The sequence below is a fragment of the Cyrtonyx montezumae genome, unplaced genomic scaffold, assembly GCF_038088225.1.
Source record: "Cyrtonyx montezumae isolate F1298 unplaced genomic scaffold, pur_monq_1.0 scaffold_1, whole genome shotgun sequence".
Taxonomy (NCBI): Eukaryota; Metazoa; Chordata; class Aves; order Galliformes; family Odontophoridae; genus Cyrtonyx; species Cyrtonyx montezumae.
The window spans coordinates 1,777,476-1,800,772 of record NW_027071825.1 but is presented as its reverse complement, the minus strand read 5'-3'; the positions used below and the strand labels follow the sequence as shown (position 1 = coordinate 1,800,772).

Here is a 23,297-nt window from a genome sequence, read left to right as displayed (position 1 = left end):
TAACGGAGAGCTAAGATAACAAGTGGCCTGACCAGACAGGTTCTCAAGTTGATGCTTTTGAAAAAGGTAAACGTACTAAAACATGAAATGCTGCGGTCCTATAACAGGAAATGAATGGCAGCATGACACCTCTATGCACTGCAGCTTGAGAGGCTCCTTGTTGTGGCGGGGACACCTCTAACTTTTGGTCACTGCACTTTTTCATCTTGCAATGAATGTGTAGCTGTGCCCAGGTTCACACTGTCACCTTTTGACTGTGAAAAATTCAGTACGGACGGAAAGGAGGAGAGAGTGGGAAAGAGGAAATGTCTTGTGACTAATCCCAAGGAGACTCAATGAGACAAGAGATGGCCCAGCATCTGCCCCTCAGGAAACTCCAGACCTCTGCGGGGGCTGTGGGACTGAATTAAACAGGCCAGCCCCATGCCAGCACTGGAAGCGTTCACTGCACTGGTTTTGAAGCTACATTCCTTCGAACGGAGGTGATTTAAATAAACCACAACCTGTCCCACCTTTGGCATTGGACAAAAGGGGACTTGGTGTAAACTAAGTGGGAGGGGAAGCTGGTGCATGGAACAAGCCAGAACGTGAGGCCACCGCCCCACCAGAGCGGGCAAGGAACCAGTGGCAATCTGCGGCATGTATGTAGACTTCTCACCTGAGAGTTGGAAACAAACTTCTGAATGTTTCTTCATAACAGCTGCCCTTGTTCCCCCCATGTCCTTTTCATCTGTGAACTCACAGCTTTGTTGTCTTCTGTCTTGCACTGATTTCCCTGAAGATCCAACCTCTTAGATCTCCTGCAGCCACACATTGGCTTTCCCTGATGTGGACGTGACAGCATGCATTGCAGTGGCAGTCTGGATCCTCTTCAGGCTCAGCATAGAAAGTGGAGGTGTGTTTGCACAATAAAGAATTCAACCATAATTAGAGTGCAGCTAAGTGTGTCAGTTCCATCTAGGTAGAGCCATGAGCAGCAGCGCTGGAGGTGTGGCAGCTGGGCTGCAGCAGTGGGCACCAGAAAAAAAAAAGAAAATTGATCATCTATTTCCATTTTTAGCAACCTATCTTCACTGAAATTTCTCAACGATCTCCATCAACCAGCACCCAAAGTTGGGCAAGGCCTCGGAGGAACCAGACCCAGACCTGGGCTACCACTGGTTCGGGCAGGAGGGACCCACAGTCTTCCTCGCTGTGCTGTGTTTGAATGTCCCACATGGAAACAGCCATGAAAGTGTCCAGCACAAGCACCCCTCCTTTCCTCACACCAGTTCAGCGTTTTTTGATACAGAGATAATGTTTTCACATCACCAAATGTGCATCCCTCCACCAGCAAGACCTGAAGGCTCATACACCACCCATGCACCACGGGGAAGGACTGAAATGCTCCAGGATTCAAATAGGTAATAATGATCAGGAGCTGGCAGGGCTAATAAGTCCACCAAAACATTTAAACAATTTAGATTTTTAGTGCATTTGATACGTGTGGAATTTTTGCTGATTATTTGTAATGATTCCTCCATGAAATGGGAACGGCAGGCGTTCTGCCAGCTAGCAATAACACTCTGCATTTTTATGACATCTCTCATCTGAAGGTCTCAAAGTATTTTAAGAGCATTAGTGAACTGTGACACCACGCCTGTCAGACAGGTAGATGAGGGGATAAAGCAGCAGCCAACTTCCCCAGGCTCTGGAATGTGGTGCAGTGACTCAGGGAGGGAGAGGAAGAAGAGTTCTGGGTGCACTGAGTGTAAATCCCTGTGAAGGAGCTGATCAGGGCAGCACTCCATAACCCATGCTGAGATTAGTCCTCACTGCATTCAGAGAGAAAATGTGAATGTTATGGAACAGCACTGCCCTGCGGTGCTCAGTTTGGTTTCAGGTCTTTTGCCAAACTAATAAGAGTCGAGCTTGCTTTGAAAGGACACTTCCTAAAAAAGGCACCCTAGCTTACAAAATCCTAAATGAGCACTTCAGTCTGAAGTATAGAACACTGAACACAGAGAAAGAAATACAGAAATAACAATAATCACCCATAAACTATCCAAACTATCACAACAACTGCTCTACCCCAGCACACATGAACTTCCCTGAAGGACCCTGACTGCCCCAAGCAGCCCGCAGCAGCTTTGTGCCACAGATGTGACGTTTCATGGTGGAGTAGCCTTTTTTATCTGCTCTGCTGTTTACTGCTATGTAGAAATGCAGGAAAACAGGCTCTGGATGAACTTCTCAGCCAGGCAACACATCTTCCAACTGCTTTTCTCAGCAAAGCATGGGACTTTCTTCCCACTGTTCTTCCCTTTGGTCAACTGTTCCGAAGTGTCATGTCTTGGTGGCTAGAGATTGTCCAACCTCCTATCCAAACACACTTGATTTTTGCTTGTGTGTTCTTCAGACTAGCAGTGCTCCTGAACATGAACAGCTCTTACCCCCTGCTCCTGCTCTCTGCCTTTGGTGTCACCTTCCTGATGTTCTTTCTATTTTTATCTGTTGGCCTTGAATATTTTCAGTGCACTTGCAACACCTGCTGATGATATCTTGGAAACTTGCTCCCTTGGCTCAGCAGTCCCACGCCTCTGTCCCTGAATGCTTTTTGCTCCCTAAAACTTTCTCCTTTCCATCTTGTCTGAGCCATCTGGAAGAACTGGTCAGGGTGAAAATCACTTTTTTTCCTCCAATAGCCAAAGTTTAGTTTGAATCTGTGGCCTTGGCTGACTCCTCACCTGTCCATGTGACTTCTGAGCTGCAAAAAAAGAGAGCAGTGCAGGGTGGGATGCACAGACAGGGGTAGAAAGCAGTTGGGATAGGTACACTGGCTTCACCATCACATCTTGGGTAGCAGAAGTCTGCAGTGGCCAACATGAGGCTTTTTTGTGAGCCCTTAATCTGCACCAGTATTTGAGGTCGTTTCTTTATTTGCTCCAGATGGGCTGTAATAGTTTCCTATCTTCCTTCTTTGGTCTTTTTATCTTTTATTTCAAACCAAACAATTTCTGCACTTCTTGCCAACCTGTATATTGTATCACATTCTTGCTTTCTTCAGACACAATATCCTCCTTGACCCATATTGGCAGGTTTCCAACTGCACTGTTGTGTCTATTTCTTCTACAAACTCTTATTCCAACATTAAAAGCAAAAGCAGACGGGACGCCCTATCCCGTGGTGCCATGCTGGTTACACACTGTGTCTCCTGGGCACGAGGAGAACAGAGTCCCATCCCCTAAACCATTGCAACCTTCCAAAGGGGTTGGACTGAGACCACCACATGCTCCACAGCACCCGCTTTGGTGCATACTTCTGGTAAGCATCTCAGAAATGACTCATCTGTTTGCATGTACACCCAGCCTATCTTTCAGGTTGACTCCTGCATTTGTCTACTGCCAAAAATTTTAAATTTCTAAATTGTTTCTGCTTAGCAAGTCAAGACATCGCTGCAGAGCACAGATACACTTCTGTGTAAGTACACAGACACACTTCGACACTGTCTGCTTTCAAAAGGATGGATTTTATTTGTCCCAACTTGTTATTTCTATACTTCGGTGTCTAGAAAAAAACATTGTGAAGAAACTTTTGAGTACTTACATGTATTTTTTCAATATTACCAACATAATCTCTGAATGTCTTTTGAGGTAAAGCTAAAGATGGCCTGTATGTATGAAACTCCTACTGGTGAAGATACAGAGGAAGGGTATCTGAGGTATGGATGGTGCTGTCCTATCATCATTTCTCAGCACCTGTGAGTGTGAGGTGATTGTCCCATGAAACCATGGTCACTAAATTCCACAGATGATGCTGAATTTGCTTTCAGTACATCTATTTTCTGTCTTTTTTTTTTTTTTAAGTTATTTTATGTGGACAATTCCAAAGAAAAATGAAAGGAACAGTAAAAGATTATAGCATATAAAAGAGGGAAACTTTTTTACTTGCCAGTAGAAACTGATTAGACTAATAAGTCAAAACTAATTAAAGCCGAGTATAATTCGGGAGTAATTCACTATAACTTCAAAGTAGATGCAAAGATGCATTTGAGTAGTTAATCTAGCCCACAGGTCTGTCAGGGCTTTTTGTGAGATTAATGATGAGCTAGAGAAAGACTATGGTTTGACTCTCAGCATGTATGAATATTAACAAGTTTACACCAGCATAACTTGGCCAATTTAAGGTGAATTTGAAACCACTGTAGCAAGCCCTTAATACAGAGCTAGATACAGTAGGTGAGGGTGTATTTAAACTGTCCTTTTTTTGTATATTACAAATATATTTACTTTGCACAAGCTAAAGTCTTCTATCATAGCAGCAGCTTTTTAACCTGGGATAACTGAGGTCAGTATGTGGGCAAGAGAAATATTTTTATGTTGTTATCTGAGCAGCTTTGAGTTGATGTTCCACTATGACACATACTTTTCCTGAAATAAAAATGCAGTTTAAATTGGGCTAATTGTTAAATAATACATAAGAGAAGTGAAAGGATTAATGTATCTGTGGAGTCAGACCTGAACAGGTGCACGCCGATGGAGGGGCTGTTACTTGTAGATTTGCTCTGATGTATCGGATGCTGCTGTATCCATGGCCCCATCTTAATTTGTCATTCACACTGGAAAGCAACTAAAGGGTCTGCTGGGAGATCTTTTCATTGCTGTTGTTATAAAAGGCCATTTTCTTTGCAAGCCATTTGTCTCTGCCTTGTTTATAACAGCAGGAGGTATGGCTACACATGTCTATCATATTTTAAATGGGCATTGGTGATAAGATGATCAAAAGAATGCAGGCTCCTTGCAACCCCTTGAGTCCAGCAGGCTATATATATCCAGTATGACGAATGGATTAGTCTACTTTTCTCTCATTTTAAATATGCAATCATTTCCAAGAAGACTGTTGGGTACAAACATGTTCTGAGGAACATATATAGGGCTTATGCAGTGTTGTTGGGTGAATAATTAAGCAAGGGTAGCAGGAGCATCTTATAAATGATTAAGTTCCTCTATCTTTGATGAATTGTTAGTAAAAAAAAAAAGAAAAAAAGAAATCCAAGAGATTTTGTAAAAAGCCCCAACAATTTTCACAATGCAGCAATAGTAATTTCCTATTATTTTGTTAGTGAGTAGAGTTAAGCGTATGGAAAATGCTCGTTCTATAACGACTCACACTACAGCAATTGCGAGGTGTAGATATTTCCTTTTGGTTATGGCAAAGACCTCCTCCACTGATGTATGGAGAATGCTGCCCCTTCTAGCATTCATCATACACTCACATTATGAAATAAGCCACTGCTTCAGGTGGGGATTGAGACAAACCCACAATTGTTCTGGAGCTCATTGTTGCCAGAAGGTAGCAAAGCACCCATTGCTGCAGTGCTCCAGAATTGGACCGTGTGAACAGCAAACAGAGTCTTGCCTCTTGCATCAACGTTGATGCTCTGCCAGTTTCAGGCATATAGATTCATATGTATATACGTAAACGTATAGATTCCCTCCCAGGAAGGTTATCAGTACCTGTACTCTATGGCCAAAAATCACTGCAGTATTTCCTGTGGAGCTGTGATCTATTTAGAAAGTAGCCATCATTGCATCACATTTCTTTCAGTGTCCAGCTGCTGCAATGAAGACATGAAAAACAGACATTTGCTTTTCTCCTTAAAAAAAAAAAAAAAAGCAGTTTTAACTTTTTTTTTGTCTTTCTTTAATGGTCGTCTCCCATTTTCCTTCTTGACTGCTTGTTTGTAAGGCCTACAAATCTACAGAGTGACTGTGCTGACTTGGCTGTTCTTCCTAAGCCTGACTGCACAGGGAGAAATTATAAGCAGATTCAAGCTATGATTACATTATTTATTACATTTGCTGTCACTGGTCAATCTACTAAATGAACCTTTTAAATGTTTTTATCATTCTTGTCTACCCTCTGACTCTACTTTCCTCTTCTCCCATGGGGGGGTCTGCAAGTAATGCTCTCTGACGTTTAAATGCACTCACCCAACAAGAGGCATTTCAGAAGTGCTAGGTTCAGCCTTCATGATAAAGGGCACAAATAACCGGAAAATAAAGGTCTATTGCTTTACCACATTTCAGCTGTTCATTAACTGCTGGAGCTGAAATCTGTGATAAGAATCGGGAGGCAGAGCCCAACTGATAAGTATTCTAATCCTGTTGATGGAAGAAGAAAAAGGAAGCCAGCTGGGATTTTTCACTCTTTGTTTCTTTAATTAAGTCTAGACTATAAGTGTTGTGCAGTGTGGAAATATCTGGAAATATTTATCAAGTTGCATTCTGATTATTATGTCAAAACTCAGATTAAAAGAATGAGCAGAGAATGGGGTTAAGGAAAGAAGTATCAGTTATACAGACAGACCCTCGCTTCTTAATGGAACATCACTGAGCTTCAAAGGCAGAAATGTTCCTTCTTCCCAGCCTGTAAAATATATTTTAACCAGCACTTCTGATCCCCACGAGACTAGAATTTTACATCACCATGTCAGGGAAGTGAAATGAATGAGGTGATTTCACATCTTGCCCCCTCAGCCGTCCATTTAAAAAATAGAATACTCATTTCAGTCTTTGGCAAATCTTGAGTATTAGAAGAAGAAAGCAAGTATACAGTTTCATGATCTTTAGTGAGGCAATTTAGTCTGAGGTTTTAGTTTTCACGGAATGTGCACAATTCACTATATTCCTGTGTATTGCCTGTTAAAAGACTGACTTTAATAGGATAACTCAGACTTCAAACATGTCTTATGTTTATGTCTGACCTGATGCTAGAGGAGAATTTCAGATGAATATCAGTGTTCTTTAAGTGCAGTAAAACAGAGGCAAGATTGGAGCTTTGTGTTAACTCTTGTTGTTACAAACAACAAAAATAGGCACGGACAAAGAGTAAGCCAAAAAATCAGTGGAGGCAAGGAGTAACACATGGTGGTAGTCAGGTATGCAGGAATCACTCAACCTCCTGCTTCTTCAGTAGCTACAGTACCGAAAACAACATCTAATATAATCACAAGTCAAATTGTGGAGGAGTTTTTCTCTATGTGCAGCTCATCATCAACGTTGGCAGTGACATTTATTGCTTTTTTCAACAAAAATCCTCCAACCCTATTTTTCAGTTATTAGAATATGCATTTCCTTTACTACTGTTGGCTGTAATGAGTGGGCAGAGTCCAAACCACTGGACACAATGAGGACGTAACTACTTTACACATAGTGGAATTTGGGCGTCTACTTAGGCACACATTAGATGTCTCTAAAAATGGAATAAAAGAAAATTCCACTTATTGAGTGCCTATTTTTAGGAACTGTAGCCAACTCAAGGTGTTCCTGGGTTGCAGCAGCAGTTGGGTGAGGAGCCCCATGCAGCCCTGCTGCAGCACACTAAGGAATGCCAGATGTTGTGAGGCAATGGGAGGGCACGACTGCAGGCCAGAGGAGGGTGTTCATGAGGCAGGAAGGAGCCCTGGATTCTGGCCTTCATTCTTGGGATTGTATTTCAATCAGTGGTTGTTGAATGTAAAATCCAGAAGAGAAGGGCTAAGACGTGTGGCTTGGAAACCTTGCTGCTGAGGGACACAGCCAGCAGGTACACCTGGAAGGGTGATCACCCCATCGAGGTGGGTGTCACTAGGCATGGTGACTGAAGCTCCACCCTGTCCTGTCTTCAGAAAGGGCTCCCCAGGATGGCTGAGAGATGGAGAGAGACTTGGCCCTGCCGAGCTTACATCTCCAAATGTCAAACCGCCTGCATCCCTAGACCAGAAAGATTGCTGTCATCTTTTGGAGCTCACATTCTTCTGGCATAGCTCTCCTTGTTCCCATTTGCAGCCCTTGTCAATTTCTGTTCAGGTGCTGGAGTTGAGATTTAACTTCATGGGATCATTGGTGCCAACCCATTGGGGTGAGCTGGGGCCCATGGCCTCACAGCACACTGCCCTGCTCCCAGCAGCACACACTTGGGCCTCAGCTTAGCTAGGGAGAGCATTCCTGAAAACATGGGTTTTGTCAGCCTGTGTTTACAAAGTGCTGCATCAATCCTGTCGGTAGGTTGGGCCCTAGGTGATGCTGACATTAACAGCAGCACAACACTGTGTATAAAGTGCCCACTCAGCACACTGAGGGGGATTCAGCTCAGGAATCTCAAAGAGTTCCCACTACAGTGACAGCTGAGGTGTATTCTGTTTCTCAAGGGATGGCAGAGAGGTGGATGACTCTCACGTTCTCCCTGTCACCACCACAAATGTTTCCAGGCACATCATCTCCCTGTGACAGCATAATCATCACTGCTGTGTTTGTGCTCAGTCTCACAGTCCTCCAGGCAAGAGAGAAGAGTGCTGTTCCTCATCGCCGGGGTTCAGCAGCGTGTGGAAGTGCACCGGTATCTTTCGCTTTTTTTCGAAGAATGAAAACGAGCTGATTTCAATTTTGAGAATGGAGCCAAAGGAAAAAGAATAGAAGAAGAAATATTTTGGTGCCGAGTTCCATGACATCAACGTGAAGATAAAAGAAGAGATGCAGAAGGAAGATAAAGAGATTACAGAATCGGAATTATCACAAATGTTGCCAGTAGCAGTGCCTGTTCCAAGGCTGCCTGCCATTTCTCAGCGATAAGATCCAAGTTTTCAGAGGTTTTTTTGTTGTTGTTGTTTGTGTTGGAAAGCTCCTAGCTATTTTCTGCTGTAGAGTCCAAGATATTCATGCTGAAGGGTTCAGCCATTTCTACAAATGAGATTATAGAAAAATATAAACAAACTTGTTTCTTTGAAAAGTCTCAGTTTAAGTTATGCCACACTGGTTAACAGCATGCTACCCAATACTCCTTTGAAAACCCAGCCTGATTTAGCCTTAATACAAGTCTCTGAAAAACTATGGCTTGCATATATTCCCTGAGTCTTTCTTTGCCAGGGCCTGGCAGCTCTAGGGATGTTAGCGACTGGCCTTGATGTGGGACTCAGTGCAACCCAAGCAGTGACCACAGGGGTTGCAGAGCAGCTGGACATATCCTTGTCCCCAGTGCCCCACAGTCTGTGTGACCGATGGCACTGGCTGGGCTGGTGGCCCCTACGTCCCCACGGGCTGGTAGAGTGTATGCCTTCAGGCACAACCTTCTGAGTAACAGCAAACATAACACTCACATGGCATTGTAGATTTTTTCTCCCTTTATTTTACTTTTGTTTTAATTGAAAAAAAAATCTGTTGCTTTTTTGAGATTTTTTTTTCAGATTATTCTAAGAATGTATAAAAAAAAGTGCAAGTAGCATGATATTCCCCTTTTAGCAATAAGTTCACAAATAGGGTCTTATTAATCGTGTTTGATCTTCCCATTATATGCGTGTAGATAAAAATTAATCAGAGTGAGAAGAACCGCAGAAGAATGAAGAGATCAAGAAATGTGAATTAGAAATCTGCATCCTGTGTTTCACAGCATGGGCACATCCTTTCATCCGTGAGCATGAGAAATGCTTAATAATTCACACGCTCTGGATTCAGGAGAGAACCACTGATACTCAGAGAAGTCCTTGAGCGCATTTCAAAAGCAGCCTGACTCCCAGTCACAATTTGTCAGGGTTGCCACCTGATGAACCACATCAATCCTCAATGCAGCTCTCTCCTGAACTGGGTGCCATGCTGCTGGAAGAGATCTTCATGTGTTGTATACAGACAGCATATGTATGTATGCACATACAAACAGTATATATCTGTATGCATATATAGGCATGTATATCCTAACTGCTCTGTGATGGGCTGTTTTATATCCTTACTTCTGAAGGTTTTACATCACATGGTAGTTTTCAAGCATAAACTGAAGCATATATACATAAATATATATACATACATATACACTCATGCAGCTTCCATAGAAGAATTACTGGTCTGTTTCTCAGTGGTTTGGAATCACTGGGCAGCTTAGGGCTGGCTCTAGGCATGGAATAATGAAAACAGATGCTGAAGACGTGGGGCTGCTGGAGTAAGGAGAGGTGTTCAGCCAGTCAGACTGGGTTCTATTAACTGCAGCTTTCCTGCACTGTCAGGTCATCGCTCTCTTTACATTGTGATAAATTATGTCTGTTATCTTTCCTGTATTGTGAACATCATGTTCCTGCAGTGTTTTTGTCTGGGTGACATTCTGCTAGGAGAAACAAGATGTGCTGAGTTACCCTTGTGCCCACTCTTCCTAATGCAGGGTAAGAAAATGCACGGTGCCCATTTACTCTCTCTAGGGCAAGCAGGAATAGCAAACTTTATGCCCCATCCATTGGCTTCTAGCTCCCGTTCTGCCCCATCCCCCTACCCTGTTGTCTTCCTCTTGTGGCAGGGATTTTCTTGCTTACATCACCTCTTGGTTAGAATTTGGTAGGAAAGCAGTTGACCTGACAGGAGACCACATCCGAATTGCGGTGATCTGGCTGTGCTGCTCGCATCAGGCTATTCCCACCCCCAGCTATACAGCTGGGCACAATGCTCACTTTGAAATCCCACACCACACACTGAAACTACATAACGTGATGGCTTTCATTAAAAATATTATCTGGTGATGATGGTGTTATGGAAAGAACGCTCTCACAGGCACACTGCAAGAAGGGGGAGGACTGCAGGCATTTTTTCCATTTTCTTCACTGGTTGTAATCCATAGGGGAGTGATGGATTAGGTGGGCAGAAGCTGCACTGGCTTTGGGATAGAGCTCTGAATTTACAGCCGTATTGGCCCTGCCACATGATAGACGTGAATGTGAACATGTGTAAGGAGTATGGATACAAAGACAGCTCTCCCTCTCAGAAATTAATGGAGGGCATTCAAGGGACAGTCACATCCAGTGTATAATACACACACACAAAAAAAAATTAAATTTAGTTTTTGCTTTGAGGTTGGGAAGAAGAGCCACAAAGAGTTTCCCCATTCCTTGGGAGTACCACGCTGCCTTTGCAGGGCTCAGGGAGCACAGCCTGCAGGCTGAGCAACCAGAAGAAGGCTGCAGAGGATGCAGGAGGACGTGTGGGGCTGCCAGGCTTCTGCCTCCTGCACCACCCTTGGAACACAACGTTGGATTGCTCGCAGGGGTGAAGATCAGTATCATCAACAAATGCCACTTGCAAGGAGTTTTTCCAAAGATCAGACCATGCCTTTCCAACTCCCAAAGCTCCTGATCTGCTCAGGCAGCGCAGGGACTTGCCACAAAAGGAAGCAAGTGCAGCAAGCTGAGGATATTGTTGTTTTTGTTTTTTTTTTTTCCCCAGAGAATTTTGTATTCATGTGGGGCTGTACCTGGATACATAGTTAGCTTGCAGCTTTGAAAATCCATATTTAGTATCAGGAAAGGAACTGATACATCAAGAAAGTCGGGATCACAACAGAGGGCTGTACACAGTGAATTAACCTTGGCTCAGTACATTGTGCATCTGGTGCTACAGAAACAGCTTTCCCTCAGTGCAGCAGGAGCTCCTGCGGAGGCCTCGCACTGTTCTGTTCCCCACGTTGGCACACACTGACCTGTCTGCTTGGGCTGTGTCAGAGGACACTTAGTTACTCTCAGCGTAAGTTCCTCTTCCCATACCCCTTCACTTATATTTCAGACTCATTTTTTTCCCCTTACTATTTTGATAGTGCAGCAGAGATTTGATCTTTTCTCCTGGCATTTGCATCTCATTGGCTCTTCCTCCTCTTCTGGGTGCACCATGCCAGCACCACACCAACAGGGCCTTGTCCCTCTTCCTCAAGGCTTATCCAAAGGGAAAGGGAAATGGATTTAACACACAGCTGTGCCACCATCCAGACCAGCCTGGTTTGAGAGAGCGCTCAGCCTCGGGTTGTTTGTGTGGGCAGCCCTTGGCTGATATCCCGTGACTCCAACTATCTCACCATTTGAATAGCAAAGGATTTTTTAGGATTCTTATTCCCTTTTTTTCCCCCCTGTGGTATTTTGGAGGGAGTCATTTCCTATTTTTCCTTAAAACTCCAGATGTGTGGAAGCTGATCTCGAGGTGGCAGTGATGGCTCCAGGAGGAGGCAGGAGGCAGCAGTGCCCCGGGGCTGCCAGGTGCATCACTGGGCTGTGTATGAAAGCTGGAATCCGGCCCCATCTGCTACGTTGCCATCAGCAGGATCCTGGCACTGCAAAAGCAGAAGGACAACGGCTTCATTCGTTTCCCAAGGTGAGTTTGTTAACAAAATAGAAGTGTGTAAGACTATTTGTAGCACGAACACAGTGATTTCATGGCTGGGAGCAGGAGTTTCGGTGCCTTGGATGGATGGAGATTTGGGGATTCCAGCTGTTGCCTCGATGGGATAATTTTTTATATGACAAAGTTTACAGAGAGAGATTTTTCTTTTCAAACACACAGCTGGGGTCAGAAATGAAATTTAAAAAATGTGGGTAATACAGCCAAGATGTTTGAAAACCACTTGGCTTTTATAATTCAAAACCTTTGTGTCCTCCACTAGTGAATCTAATTAAAAAAAAAAAAAAAGAAACAACCCCCCCCCAAAAAAAAAAAAGTAATATGAAAATGACTGGTGCTAAGAGCGAATTTGGCTCCCTTCAGCTTTTCTCTCACTGGGGCCCAGGGAAAATACTCCAACAGAAGTCCAAGAGCCTCAGCATGATGGAAAGAAAACACCTTGTCGTTCAGGTGGCCAATGATGCCTTAGCCATGCAAATTAAAGATACAGCAGCTTGGAGCAGCGTCATTTGGATCGGTCCTAAAACAGAAGTACTACTCAGGGTAAATGAAAAAATATGTTATTTTAGAGTTGTAAATCACCTAAAAGAGCAAAAGCCAAGGAGAAATGGACAAGGCATCTGTATATTCTATTGATTTGATCCAAACACAAAGGCCTGGAGCACAGATCCTATGGGGAGCACTTGAGGGAAATGGAGACTGTTCAGTCTGGAGCAGAGGAGGCTCAGGGCAGACCTCATGGCTCCAACAGCTCCTGGCAGGAGGTTGGGGCGAGGGGGGGTCGGCCTCTGCTCCCAGGGAACAGCGATGGGATGAGAGGTGACGGCCTCACACTGTGCCAGGCAGGGGCAGGCTGGGGGCTGCGGGACATCTCTGCTCCAGAGAGCGCTCAGCACTGCACTGCTCCCAGGGGTGGGGGTCACCGTCCCTGGGGGTGTCCCAGAGCCGTGGGGATGTGGCACTGAGGGACGTGGGCAGTGGGGATGGGGGGGGGGAAGGGGGAAGGGAGGCGCTGGGGACCTTAATGGTTCTACGAATCTATTAATTCATGGAAGATTGGTGGTGGGGAGCCAAGGCCTGGGCAGCACTGTGTTGAATTGGCAGCGCTCGGGAGTCCTCAGGAAACAAACCACGAAAGATGTCCAAAACTTCATTTCTAGACATTTTCTATTGCGCGAAACAGCACGGAAGCTGTACCAATGGTGTTCTGTACGTGGGACGAGAAAGAAAAAAAAAGGGGGGGGGGGGGAAAGGGATATCAGAAGTAAATACAAAAGCGCGTGGAGATGTCCGCCTCGAAGCACCGCGGGGCGGCGGCCGAGGGGAGGGGAGGGGAGGGGAGGGGAGGGGAGGGGAAGGGACGGGGCGGGAGGAGGGGTCCGGCCCCGCTCTGCCCCCGCCCGCAGTCGCCTCCCTCTCCTCTCCCTCTCCCCGCCGTGACTCCGCTCCCGGCCCCGCCGCTCCCGCTCCTCCTCCGCTCCGCGCTTTGCGTCTCTCCGCCGCCGCTCTCCCCATTCCCCTCAGCCGGGCGCGGGGCGCAGCGCCCTCGGAGCCGCCGTTCCCCCGCATGGCGGCCGCCCCGCGGCCCTAGCGAGCTCCCCCCCCCTCCTCCCCGGGCCGAGGCGGGCGCGGCGTTGCGGAGCGGGAGAAGCGGCGGCCTCGGCTCTCCCGCGGCGGCAGCGGCAGCATGGCGCGGGGCGGAGGGCGGCTGGAGGCCGCCGCTCGGGGCCGCCGCCCGCGGGGCCGGGGAGCGCTGGGCCTCCTGTGGCTGGCAGCGCTGTGCGGGATGGGCGCCGCCGAGCCGGAGTTCTCCATCCTGGAGGAAGCGCAAGTTCTGGCCGCGCAGATGAGGAAGCTCGCCACCGAGGAGCTGGGGGTCGTCACCATGCAGGTACGGCCCGCCCGGGTTGCCTCGCCTCCTCCCTCCGTCCCTCGCGATGTCGGGTTTTGCCTCTTCCTTTCTTTCTTCCTTCCTTTGGTTTTATTTATTTATTTTTAATCCCCTGGTTCTTCCCTTCTTTACAAACTTTCTCTCCCTTTGTGCTGGCCCGGAGCTGTGTGCCGCCATCCCCCGGTGCCCGCGCGGCACAAAGAGCTCTCCCCCATCCCCCCCATCCCGCTCCGAGCCCTGCCGCGCAGGTGAGGACGGGGGGGGTGCGGGGCACTGCGAAATGAGAGCCGGGGAAGGAACGGTCGGAGGCAAATGCGGCTTTAAAAGGCTCCGAGCCGAGAGGCAGATGAGCAGCGGGGGTCCCTACCCAAATGGTCTTTGATGTCCTCCGAAGCGGCTCCGTTGTGTCACCTCTCGCGCTGTCCGGGGAGCCGTGCTGCCTCGTGTCCCCGGCGCCGAGAAGACGCGAATGCGAGCGGCTGTGCTCGCGAGGTGGGTTATTGCTACGCACGAAAGTCACTTCTTGGTTTCTCTCCCGCGCCGTGCGGACGTATGTGTGTGTTTCCCCGTGATACGGTCACGGTGGGGTCTGTACTTAGCGCAGGTTAAATCAGGGTAATTGCAGCGCTGAATGCGCTTCTGGTGCGTTCAAAAAAGGAAATAATAATTAAACAAAGCCAACAACCCGCTAAACAAAGGAAATCACAACTCCCCGAACTCCGGCAGGGTCGTGGCCAGCACATGTTGGCTGCACGGGGCTCTGGGCACCTGGTGGAGCTGTAGGTGTCCCTGTTCAGCGCAGAGGAGTGGGAGCAGATGGCCTTTAAAGGACCTTTCCAGCTCAAATGATTCTGTGATGGCAACTTTGTGGACAAGCACAAGGTTACCTCGGTGGGATACACCAGCAAACCTTCCTCCTTGGGATCTGGGTGCCAGCACACAGGGATGCACGTGATGTGAAAGCACTGTGTTTACCATCAGTTGGATTTTCAAAGCCCTGAAGTAAATGAACGTAGTGCGACCATGTAGTTAAGACTCTGAAAATCCTTTTCATGCTCAGCTCTGTTTTTATGTGCTTAATATTTTGGCCACCTTAACTCCCATCAAACTAACGCACAGCCTGTGCTTTCTCTCCCCGGTAACATTATTACAGCTGTTTAAGATTAAAACTCACTGAAAATGAACCTCCCCTGATTTTCGAAGCTTCTTTGCTGACCTCCTACAGTAGAACAAAAAATGTTATGACGTGTGTCACTGCAGCTTGTGGTTTGTGCTTGATTTTAGGGCTGAAGTTGGTTAGTCTGGCGTGGTTACGGCTCTCTCTGCCTGTGCAGAGCTGTGCTGAGTGTGTGGCACTGTTGCCTGGTGCATGCAGGTGCTCATGGATTAGAGATTGGGGAAATTGAGAGCACTTTTGTGCTTTAGTTGGTTATAAACATGTGGGCATTGCCCTGGTTTTGAGGCAGTGTAGAGGTAGATCCAAAATCAGGAGGGAGCATAGAGGTGAGGGATGCTAGTGGGTGTGTAGGACATAGAGGATGAGCGGGTGGATGTGGGAACCATCAAGAAGTAGGAGATGGAATGGGTGTAGATGGTTTTGACAGGTAAAACACGGGTGCCTGTGGGTTAACGTTTGTCATCTGGGGCTCTGTTTAAGTTTTGTGAATTGCAGGGGAGGAAGCACCAGGACTGAATGCTCTCTGGTGGGTCTCAGCTTGGCTCCCATCTTGTGTCCTAGTGACAGGCAGGAGGTGGTGGCACCTTCACTGAAGTGGGGTGGAACTGTGGGAGAGAGTTCAGAGGATGGGTGGGTCCAGCTCACAGGTGGGGAGGAGACATCCAGTGAGGGATGGAGCAGGTGGAAGTGCTCACTCACACAGAAGGAAGGTGAGGGCTGGTTTGGGTGTGCTTGAGCCAGGCAGTCTGAAAGCAGAGAAGACTGGAGACGGAGCTTCCGTGAAGGAGCATGAGGTGGAGCTTCCAGAGCAGATGTTAGAGGAGTGCGTGGAAGAGGTAGGAGGAGAACCCCGAATGTCTGACCTTAAAGGCCTGTGCAGGAGGGTGGGGTGTAATGGGTTTGGTCCATCTCCCAGTTCAATACCTTGGGTTTCTGCTGGAGCAGCTGTCAGTGCTGCAAACAGGATCCATCTCACCTGTGCAGAATCTTCTCCCTGCAACGCGTTCTTCTTCTGCCATTATTTCATGTGATTAGTGCGACAGTGATACGAGCTTAGTGTTTTTAAGCTAATCCAATTACTTTTTGTTGTTGGGAGTAGTGAGGTGCACACGTTCATCTGCAATGTAATGTAGGCTGAAGCTACAGAAGGAATAAGGATGGGAGATTCCCAGTGCCAGCACCACTCTGACAATTGTTTTTGGCACTCACATCACAGCTCTCTATTTATAGACACTTGCACGAGCGCGCCATTGCTGTATCTTACTGTTGCTTTTAAGTACTGTTTTCTTTTCTCATACCTGCAAGCACTCCAAGCTCATATATCAACTTATTCCTTTCATGGTGCTGCATGGAGCAGCTCAAATAGTGTAGCACAGGGGACAGCTTGTGGGATGCATCGCTGGCTGAGTGTGCTGAGCTTGAGGTATGTACCCAGAGACAGCACCCGTGTGCTGCTGCTTCCTGCTGTGTGCTGCAGCTCTGGGTGCTGTTCCCATGAGAGCACTTAAACGGAATCCATCAATTGTCTGACTTCCTATATTGCACCGATTAATTGTTCCCCTTCTGACAGGTCTGCACAAGCTGCAGTTAATGGCGGTGCTATGGCTGAACACTGCTGTGCACTGCAGTACGAGTGGGGTGTGTGCATGTCTGCCTATCGTTCAGTGCTCGATCACGGTGACCTGCTTGAGTTTCTCCCCAGAGTTCATCGGTGTTGCTCCCTAATTAACCAGAAGCAGCTGCACCACTTTTATTCCTCGAGTGTCGGAGCGTGGGATGAATTCTGCTTGGTGTGTGGGTAAACAAACCCACAGCAATGCAGAAGGAACCTGCCATCTCAAGCTGCAGCATTATCGTTACGACTGCAGTAGTCCTACACCCAAGAGATGAAATCCGAGGGAAGAGTTCTTTGTAGTACTGTTGTTTGCCCTCTGGGGTCCCCTGTGGACAGAAAACATGTGGAGAAACGGGGCTGGAAGCAGCAGGATGCAGGGAGAGTGCAAGGTGACGGCGGTTATCAGGAGTACATTGTAGCTTGGCAGCAGGCTTCACCCTTGGAAGACCATTTGCAGCCACATCTCCGCTGGAGCCTGAGCAGCAGCAGCACTGCCTTTTGTTATCCAGTAGGCTTTGCATGAAATACCCCCATGCCCTGGCTCACTGAGGGCTGCAGTCTGGAGGGAGCTGCTCAGTGGCAGGCTGCTGTACGCTCTCCTGGACAGAGACATCGCTCAGCAGTAATTAACAATGGAGCTCTGCTCTGTGCTGAAATTATAACAAAATTGGTGGTTGTCGTGACCTCATCTAAGAGTGGAATTTCCCTCAGCTCCGTTACCTGGACGACCTCAGCCTGGCTTCTCCTATGCATTTGAAATTACAGAGCAGGCTGCTGGTTCGCACACCTGAAGTTCTTTTCTTCATGAGGGGAAGGCAAAAAGAGAATAAGTGAAATATTTAGCGAGCGTTCGGTTTGTTTTTGGTGTGATTGAACCCTCTGGTGGGCACAGGGCGTGCAGGGTGAGAGCACTGCGCTTTTTGGATGGTGCTGGGCACGGTAACATCTCCACCCACAAAGTGGGGATGTGGTGCTTTCGCGGAGAGTTGAAAGGATCAGGCAATGCTTTGAAGATGAAAAGCACTGTTAAGTGCTTCTGTAACTTTCCAGCTACACACTGATGTTTCAACAAAAGTTATAAGCCCGGAGGGCCTTAGATATTTTGAAGACAGCTCTGCCACCTTCACCCCCTGCTCCTCCTGAAGGAAGCAGGGCTCTTTCTCATTCTGTTGGTTGGAGGAAACAAATTCAATTTTGACTGTGAAAGTAGCAGTTCAACGCCAGGTTTTTCTCCCCTTGCTTTCTCACTGTGACATTTTACTTCTTTTATTTTTTCTTCTAGTATTAATACTTGCTCAGATGCTATAGCAGTGTGTAAAAGCAACGAACAGCGCAGCACATGCTTCTCCAGGTTGGCTGGCAGATACACAGTGTTTATTTTGCTAATAACTCATCCAGCCATGTGTTCTGCAAGGCAAGCAGATGGCACAGAAAGCTGCCACACCATGGAGATGTGCCGGGGCTTGTGGGGGATGCTGGCGTGCCTCCTTCCTCTGGGAAACCTGTGGAGATATCTGGGTGATGGCAGAGGGTTACAGCCACAAGTGTTACTTGTATTTGATCACTTTGGAAGTGAACGCCGGATGAATATGAATATGTGTCTGTTTTTCTGGTGGGATGCTCTTCTGGTTGGTGACAGTGGATTTACAGCCTGAAAGAGAGGAGTCCCATGTTGAGCTGCACTGCAGACCTGCTCAAATTCCAGACCCATGGTTCTCCACGCTGAAATACGGGTTTCACGTGCTTCTCTCCTTCTCTACCACAAGCATTTTGCACAGAAAACTGCTTCCATTTTGTTCCTCTTATTTACATGCTGTTTCCAGCTTATGAAATTGAAATGCAGCGGGGAAAACAAACAATGAGGAAGGCTGACTGATGTTTGAGTAGGATTACTTTTATGTTTTTACATTTGGCAGCGGTGCTTGGTTTAGTAATAATTACAGAGTAGAAACCAGTGGAGCAGAATCTCATCTGTTTGACGTGATGATGTCCCAGTGAGGATCCAGCTCCTTTCAAGACTCAATAAGAGCCCAGCACTGCAGCAGTTTTTCATCGTGTTCTGCTCAGATTCCTTTTCTTTCCAGCATGAAGCTTTTCAGAGAGGTGCTAGTGTAAGGAAGGGCAGGAGAGCGGTCGCACACAGGAGACGCAATAGGAATTTTTAATTCGGCTTTGAGCCGCTCCTTCAAAGCACCGTGGCACTGTCAGTGATGTAAGCTGTGCTGCATTAGCCTTTGTGCATTGCAGGCTGACATTTTGCTTCAAACAGGGGGAATGCAGCTATCCTGCCCAGATAAAAGGTGCTGGATGCAGCGTGGCAAGGTGGGCTGCTAGATAATGAGCTGTTCCCCTGCTGAGGGACCCTGCGTGGGGAGCACGAAGGCATCCAGGTAAGCCACAAAGCACTGGGGCTCTCAGGGCTGTGGCAGGGCTGATAACATGCGTGTCAGTGTGGCAGGGAAGGCAGCACAGCGTGTGTTATCACTCACAACTTCTTCACTTCATTCAGCGGAGGAGAGGTTGGTGCCTGGTGGTTGTAGCCCCCATTTTCTTTTTCATGCTGTACTTGGAGCTCCACATGGCTGGGATGGCAGCCTGCTGTGTGCTGGGGCTCGTGGGAGCTCGTAGCTGGGAGGACATGGCAGTGCTGTGTGTGTGGTTGGGTAGGAAAATGGTCACATTTTGCGTTTTTCTTTTTTCTAAACACAGGTAATATAAATTAAACATGTAAGTACAATATTTGGTACATCAGTTTTCTGTCTTCGTCAGGGATTCCAGCAGTTCTAGCTAGTAGCTATGCTGCCTGTTCTTGTATTGCAAGATTAACACAGAATAAACTGTGAGATTATGAACTACAGAGGATCATAAAAGCGCAGTGTTCTGCTGTCAGTGCTTATTGTATTTGCAGAGCATGAAGTGTTAGTGGCTGTAAGGATATCCTTGTGCTCTCTTTCCCATGGAAAACTGAATGTAATGACACTGATATTTATCCAGTGGCTGCTGCTAGGACATGACTAGTCCAGGACAAGCTAGAGAATGTGCCCAGGCACCGCTGCAGTCCTGCCTTTTGTGAATTCCTCTCTGGTCCTGATTTCTGTAAGGTGCCATTCTGCCTCTGGAGTTACAGAGGAAACCTGAGCTGATTTTGAAATAATGGTGACACAAATCAATACTAGCCATTCCTGGTGCCATAAAAGGTTTTAGCAGAGCTGCTCTTATCAGCCGTGTGTAAGGTCTCTGTAGAGTCTCCCAAGTGATTTTGCAAAAGTCTATTTGCACATTTCCAATCGTTAGTAAAAACAAACTATTGCATCTCCTTTTGCCAGCTTCTCAGCCAGAAGCGGCTGATAAAAACCAACTTCTCACTGGTGCCGTTTCCCTTTGAACGCGCTGCTCCGCTCGGCGTTGTGTGGTTCCAGGCTGTGGCCTCAGTGCTGGCAGGGAGGAAAGCCACAGCACGCTGCTGAGAGAAGCTGTGATGTGCCTCTGAGCAGTTCCCTGTGCCTGTCTAGGGAGTGCTTCGTCCATTCTGGGCCCTCTTCTGCACACACTGCTGCGGTGCACAGGCAGTTTTGGCCTAGGCTTGTTGCAGGGGGAACAAGGCTGGAGGGGAAAAAGTGCTCTGGAAGAGACAACGTCTGGAATCCTGTAAAGGCTTCTGGAGGTGGCACTGTTCAAGGGGAGGTGGTTGTGTGTTTGCTCTGGTAGGGTTACTGGAGGGTTTCTGTGCCAGTTTTGTGGATTCTAGACTGAGAAAGTCTCGTAATTCTTTAATTTTTTGGAAAATTGTTTCTGTGAGCATTGATCCTGTGTCAGACCCAAAGGCACTGAGCATCCTGAGAGCAGTGTGATGGAACCACACCAAAGAGGTCGGGTGCTTTCATCACCTCCCCATCTCCAGTTCAGCTCCTGGTTCTCTCACTTTCTGCAAAGGAACTATGAGAAATATTTCCTCTTGGGCCATGCTTTCCCCTCAGAGGTAACATTGAGCACAGCTGAGGGAGGTGTTTGTGGTGCTGGAGCAGAGGGGAGCAGGGATGGATTCCCCACTCAGCTGTGTGGGCTGGGAGCTGGCTTGCCAGAGTGAGCCTAGCATTGCCCTCCTGAGTCCTGATCCCATCCTTCTTTTGGTGGTGCTCCTTTCTTTTGTTCCTTGTCAGTGAGCTAGCACATTACTGACTTCTTACATGAGCAGGCAGTGATAGGACAAGAGGAAATAAACTAAAAGAGGGGAGATTTAGGTGAGATGCTAGGAGAAAACTGTTTATTCAGAGGGCGGCAAGGCCTCGTGCTGCTGCCCAGAGCTGTGGGCTCCCATCTCATGGATGTGCCCATGGCCACGGGTGGGCCCTGGGCTCCTGAGCTGGGGGTTGGAGCCCAAGTGTTCAGTGATTGTATGTTATCTTCCCCCTTTTTTATTTTTCTCTATACCATACTTATAGATGTCTAGCTTTTGATTTTGGAGACTTAAATGTCGTTTGGAGAAAAAGCAGCATCTGTCATTGTGGCAGGGAGAGTAAAGCAAAGGAGAAAAGGCCACTTGAGTGCATCATAGATGGCAGCCCTGGTGTGTGCTGTGAGCACTTGGGCACACTGTCGTGGACTGTGTGTTAGACAGAGGCTGTGCCAACACTTAGGAGGCAGGATCTTTGTGGTGTGTGAAACGTACTTGGGAATATGTACGTGGAGGATGCTTACTTTAAGGATAACACATTCATCAGTTTCAACAATAGAAAGGTATTTAATTTAAACCTATTACAGCTGCAGTCCAGGTAGTTAGATGCCTTTAGACATACTTTTTGTCAAAGTAATTGTATATAAGGTGAATGCTTGTAGCTGCCTTTCATTTCCTCTGCCCAGTGTGATGTGGGATTTGTCCCCTCAGTCTGCCTTGCTGGGGTTCAACTCCAGGAATCTAACTGCAGGGAAATCAGCTCTATGTGGTGCAGGCAGGAAGGAGGGATGGGCAGGAGGACGGCTGGTTGGTCACACCGTCCAGCAGCGGTCAGGCTTCTGTTTTTAAACTGTACATTTCAGAGTCTTTGGTCTGCTAGATTAAAATTAGAAAGCGTTATTCCTGGCTACACAGCGTCTTGTGTTCTGCATGTAGGAGGCTGTGATTTAAAAGAAGTAAATAGATCATGTTTGGAAAAGGTTGGTGGATACATTGCAGGAGGAGGATGAAGGCTGCAGATGTCAAGTTTGTTTAGCTTCACCAACGTCCAGTTTGCAAGTGGAAAAGTAAGGCTGTCCAGTAAGCCTGCCTTCCCTCCTGAGTCAAAGTATCACTCTCCAAAAGTAAAAGAAAAGCAACATCAATTAGCACAGGTTTCAGCCTTTGAAAAGGAGGATTTCTTTGCGAGGAGCACAGATGCAGAGCTGCTTTGGAAAGTGAAAGGAAGATGCAGAGGCAGAGCCTGCAAGAAACGAATGCTTGCAATGGGAGTGTTTGTTTGAGAAGCGTGGCCTGCTGCTTTGTGCTCTCTGCTTCAGATGTGTCATCTGAATGATTTATTGCACCTTGAAAATGTGTGCTGCAAGAGAAAAGAATAACTGGCTGCAGTGAGGTAATACAGTCATTACAAATTCTAGCAGGGAAGCTGCATTGTTTTGGGTTTGAAAATGCAGTGGAAGCTGTTGGCACCTCTGAGCCGAGTTATGTGAGAGCTGCTGGGCTTAGATGTGCACGGTGTGTAGCTGGGGCTGGTTTGGGCTCTTAGCTACTTCTTATTAATCCACATTTTAGTAGTTTTGATACCAAAAATATGAGTTGTTGCATTCCCACAGCATCGTGCTTGTTAGTGCAGCAGGGCTGGATGGCTGCTACCCTGCAGCGGGTGGGCAGGTGGACACAGCTGGCCCCCAGGACCAGGGGTGACGTGGCTGAAACAGATCCCTGGTGGTGTACACTTGATGGGAGGTTTCCCTGCAGGGCTGGCAGGGAGCTGGACCGGTGCCTGGGGCTGCAAATGCACCGACCCAAAGGTCTGCACTGCTCTATCTGTGGGACGAAACCCAGAGATTTCACAGCCATCCACTCCATCTCTGTATCTATGGAGAGGAATAGGACTGTGTTTGTTTTTTTGTTGCTGCTGCAAGGAGGTGGTGTTTGGTATTAATGCTGAAAACGGCTCTGTTTGGGATGTTCTCTCTGAGATGAGGTTGGAGCAGTCTGATCTCCTGTGTGTCCCAAAATGTATTACAAATATTAAAATCTTGTTATAGTAAGTCTGCGGGCTGGTGCTGTGGCTGGCTGCAGATCCTGCAGATGCTGGCATGTGATGCTGGAGCAAAGCCATAGTGGCCACGCTGGTGAAGACTGTCAACTTGTGGCCTTGCTTTGATGCAGAAAAGAAACGGGATGTGTTCTTTCCTTTTCCCCTTCTGGCTCATGAAAAAATAGCTTGCATTTTCCCAGGGCTGGCAGGAATGTGTATCTACCTGTGTGATTCAGAC

The 23,297-nt window shown here is 47.2% G+C and overlaps 1 protein-coding gene across 2 annotated transcripts in view; it reads left to right on the top strand.

Annotated features, from left to right (window-relative positions):
- Window positions 1-13,845: 13,845 nt before the first annotated feature.
- Window positions 13,846-23,297, top strand: part of CACHD1 (cache domain containing 1) — an 82,176-nt gene continuing 72,724 nt past the window's right edge. Inside the window, exon 1 of one of the 2 annotated variants that reach the window (XM_065737238.1) lies at window positions 13,846-14,049. In XM_065737238.1, coding sequence (XP_065593310.1) covers window positions 13,846-14,049 — 204 coding nt within the window. The remainder of the gene's footprint in view (window positions 14,050-23,297) is intronic. The other variant, XM_065737247.1, reaches the window with a different exon arrangement.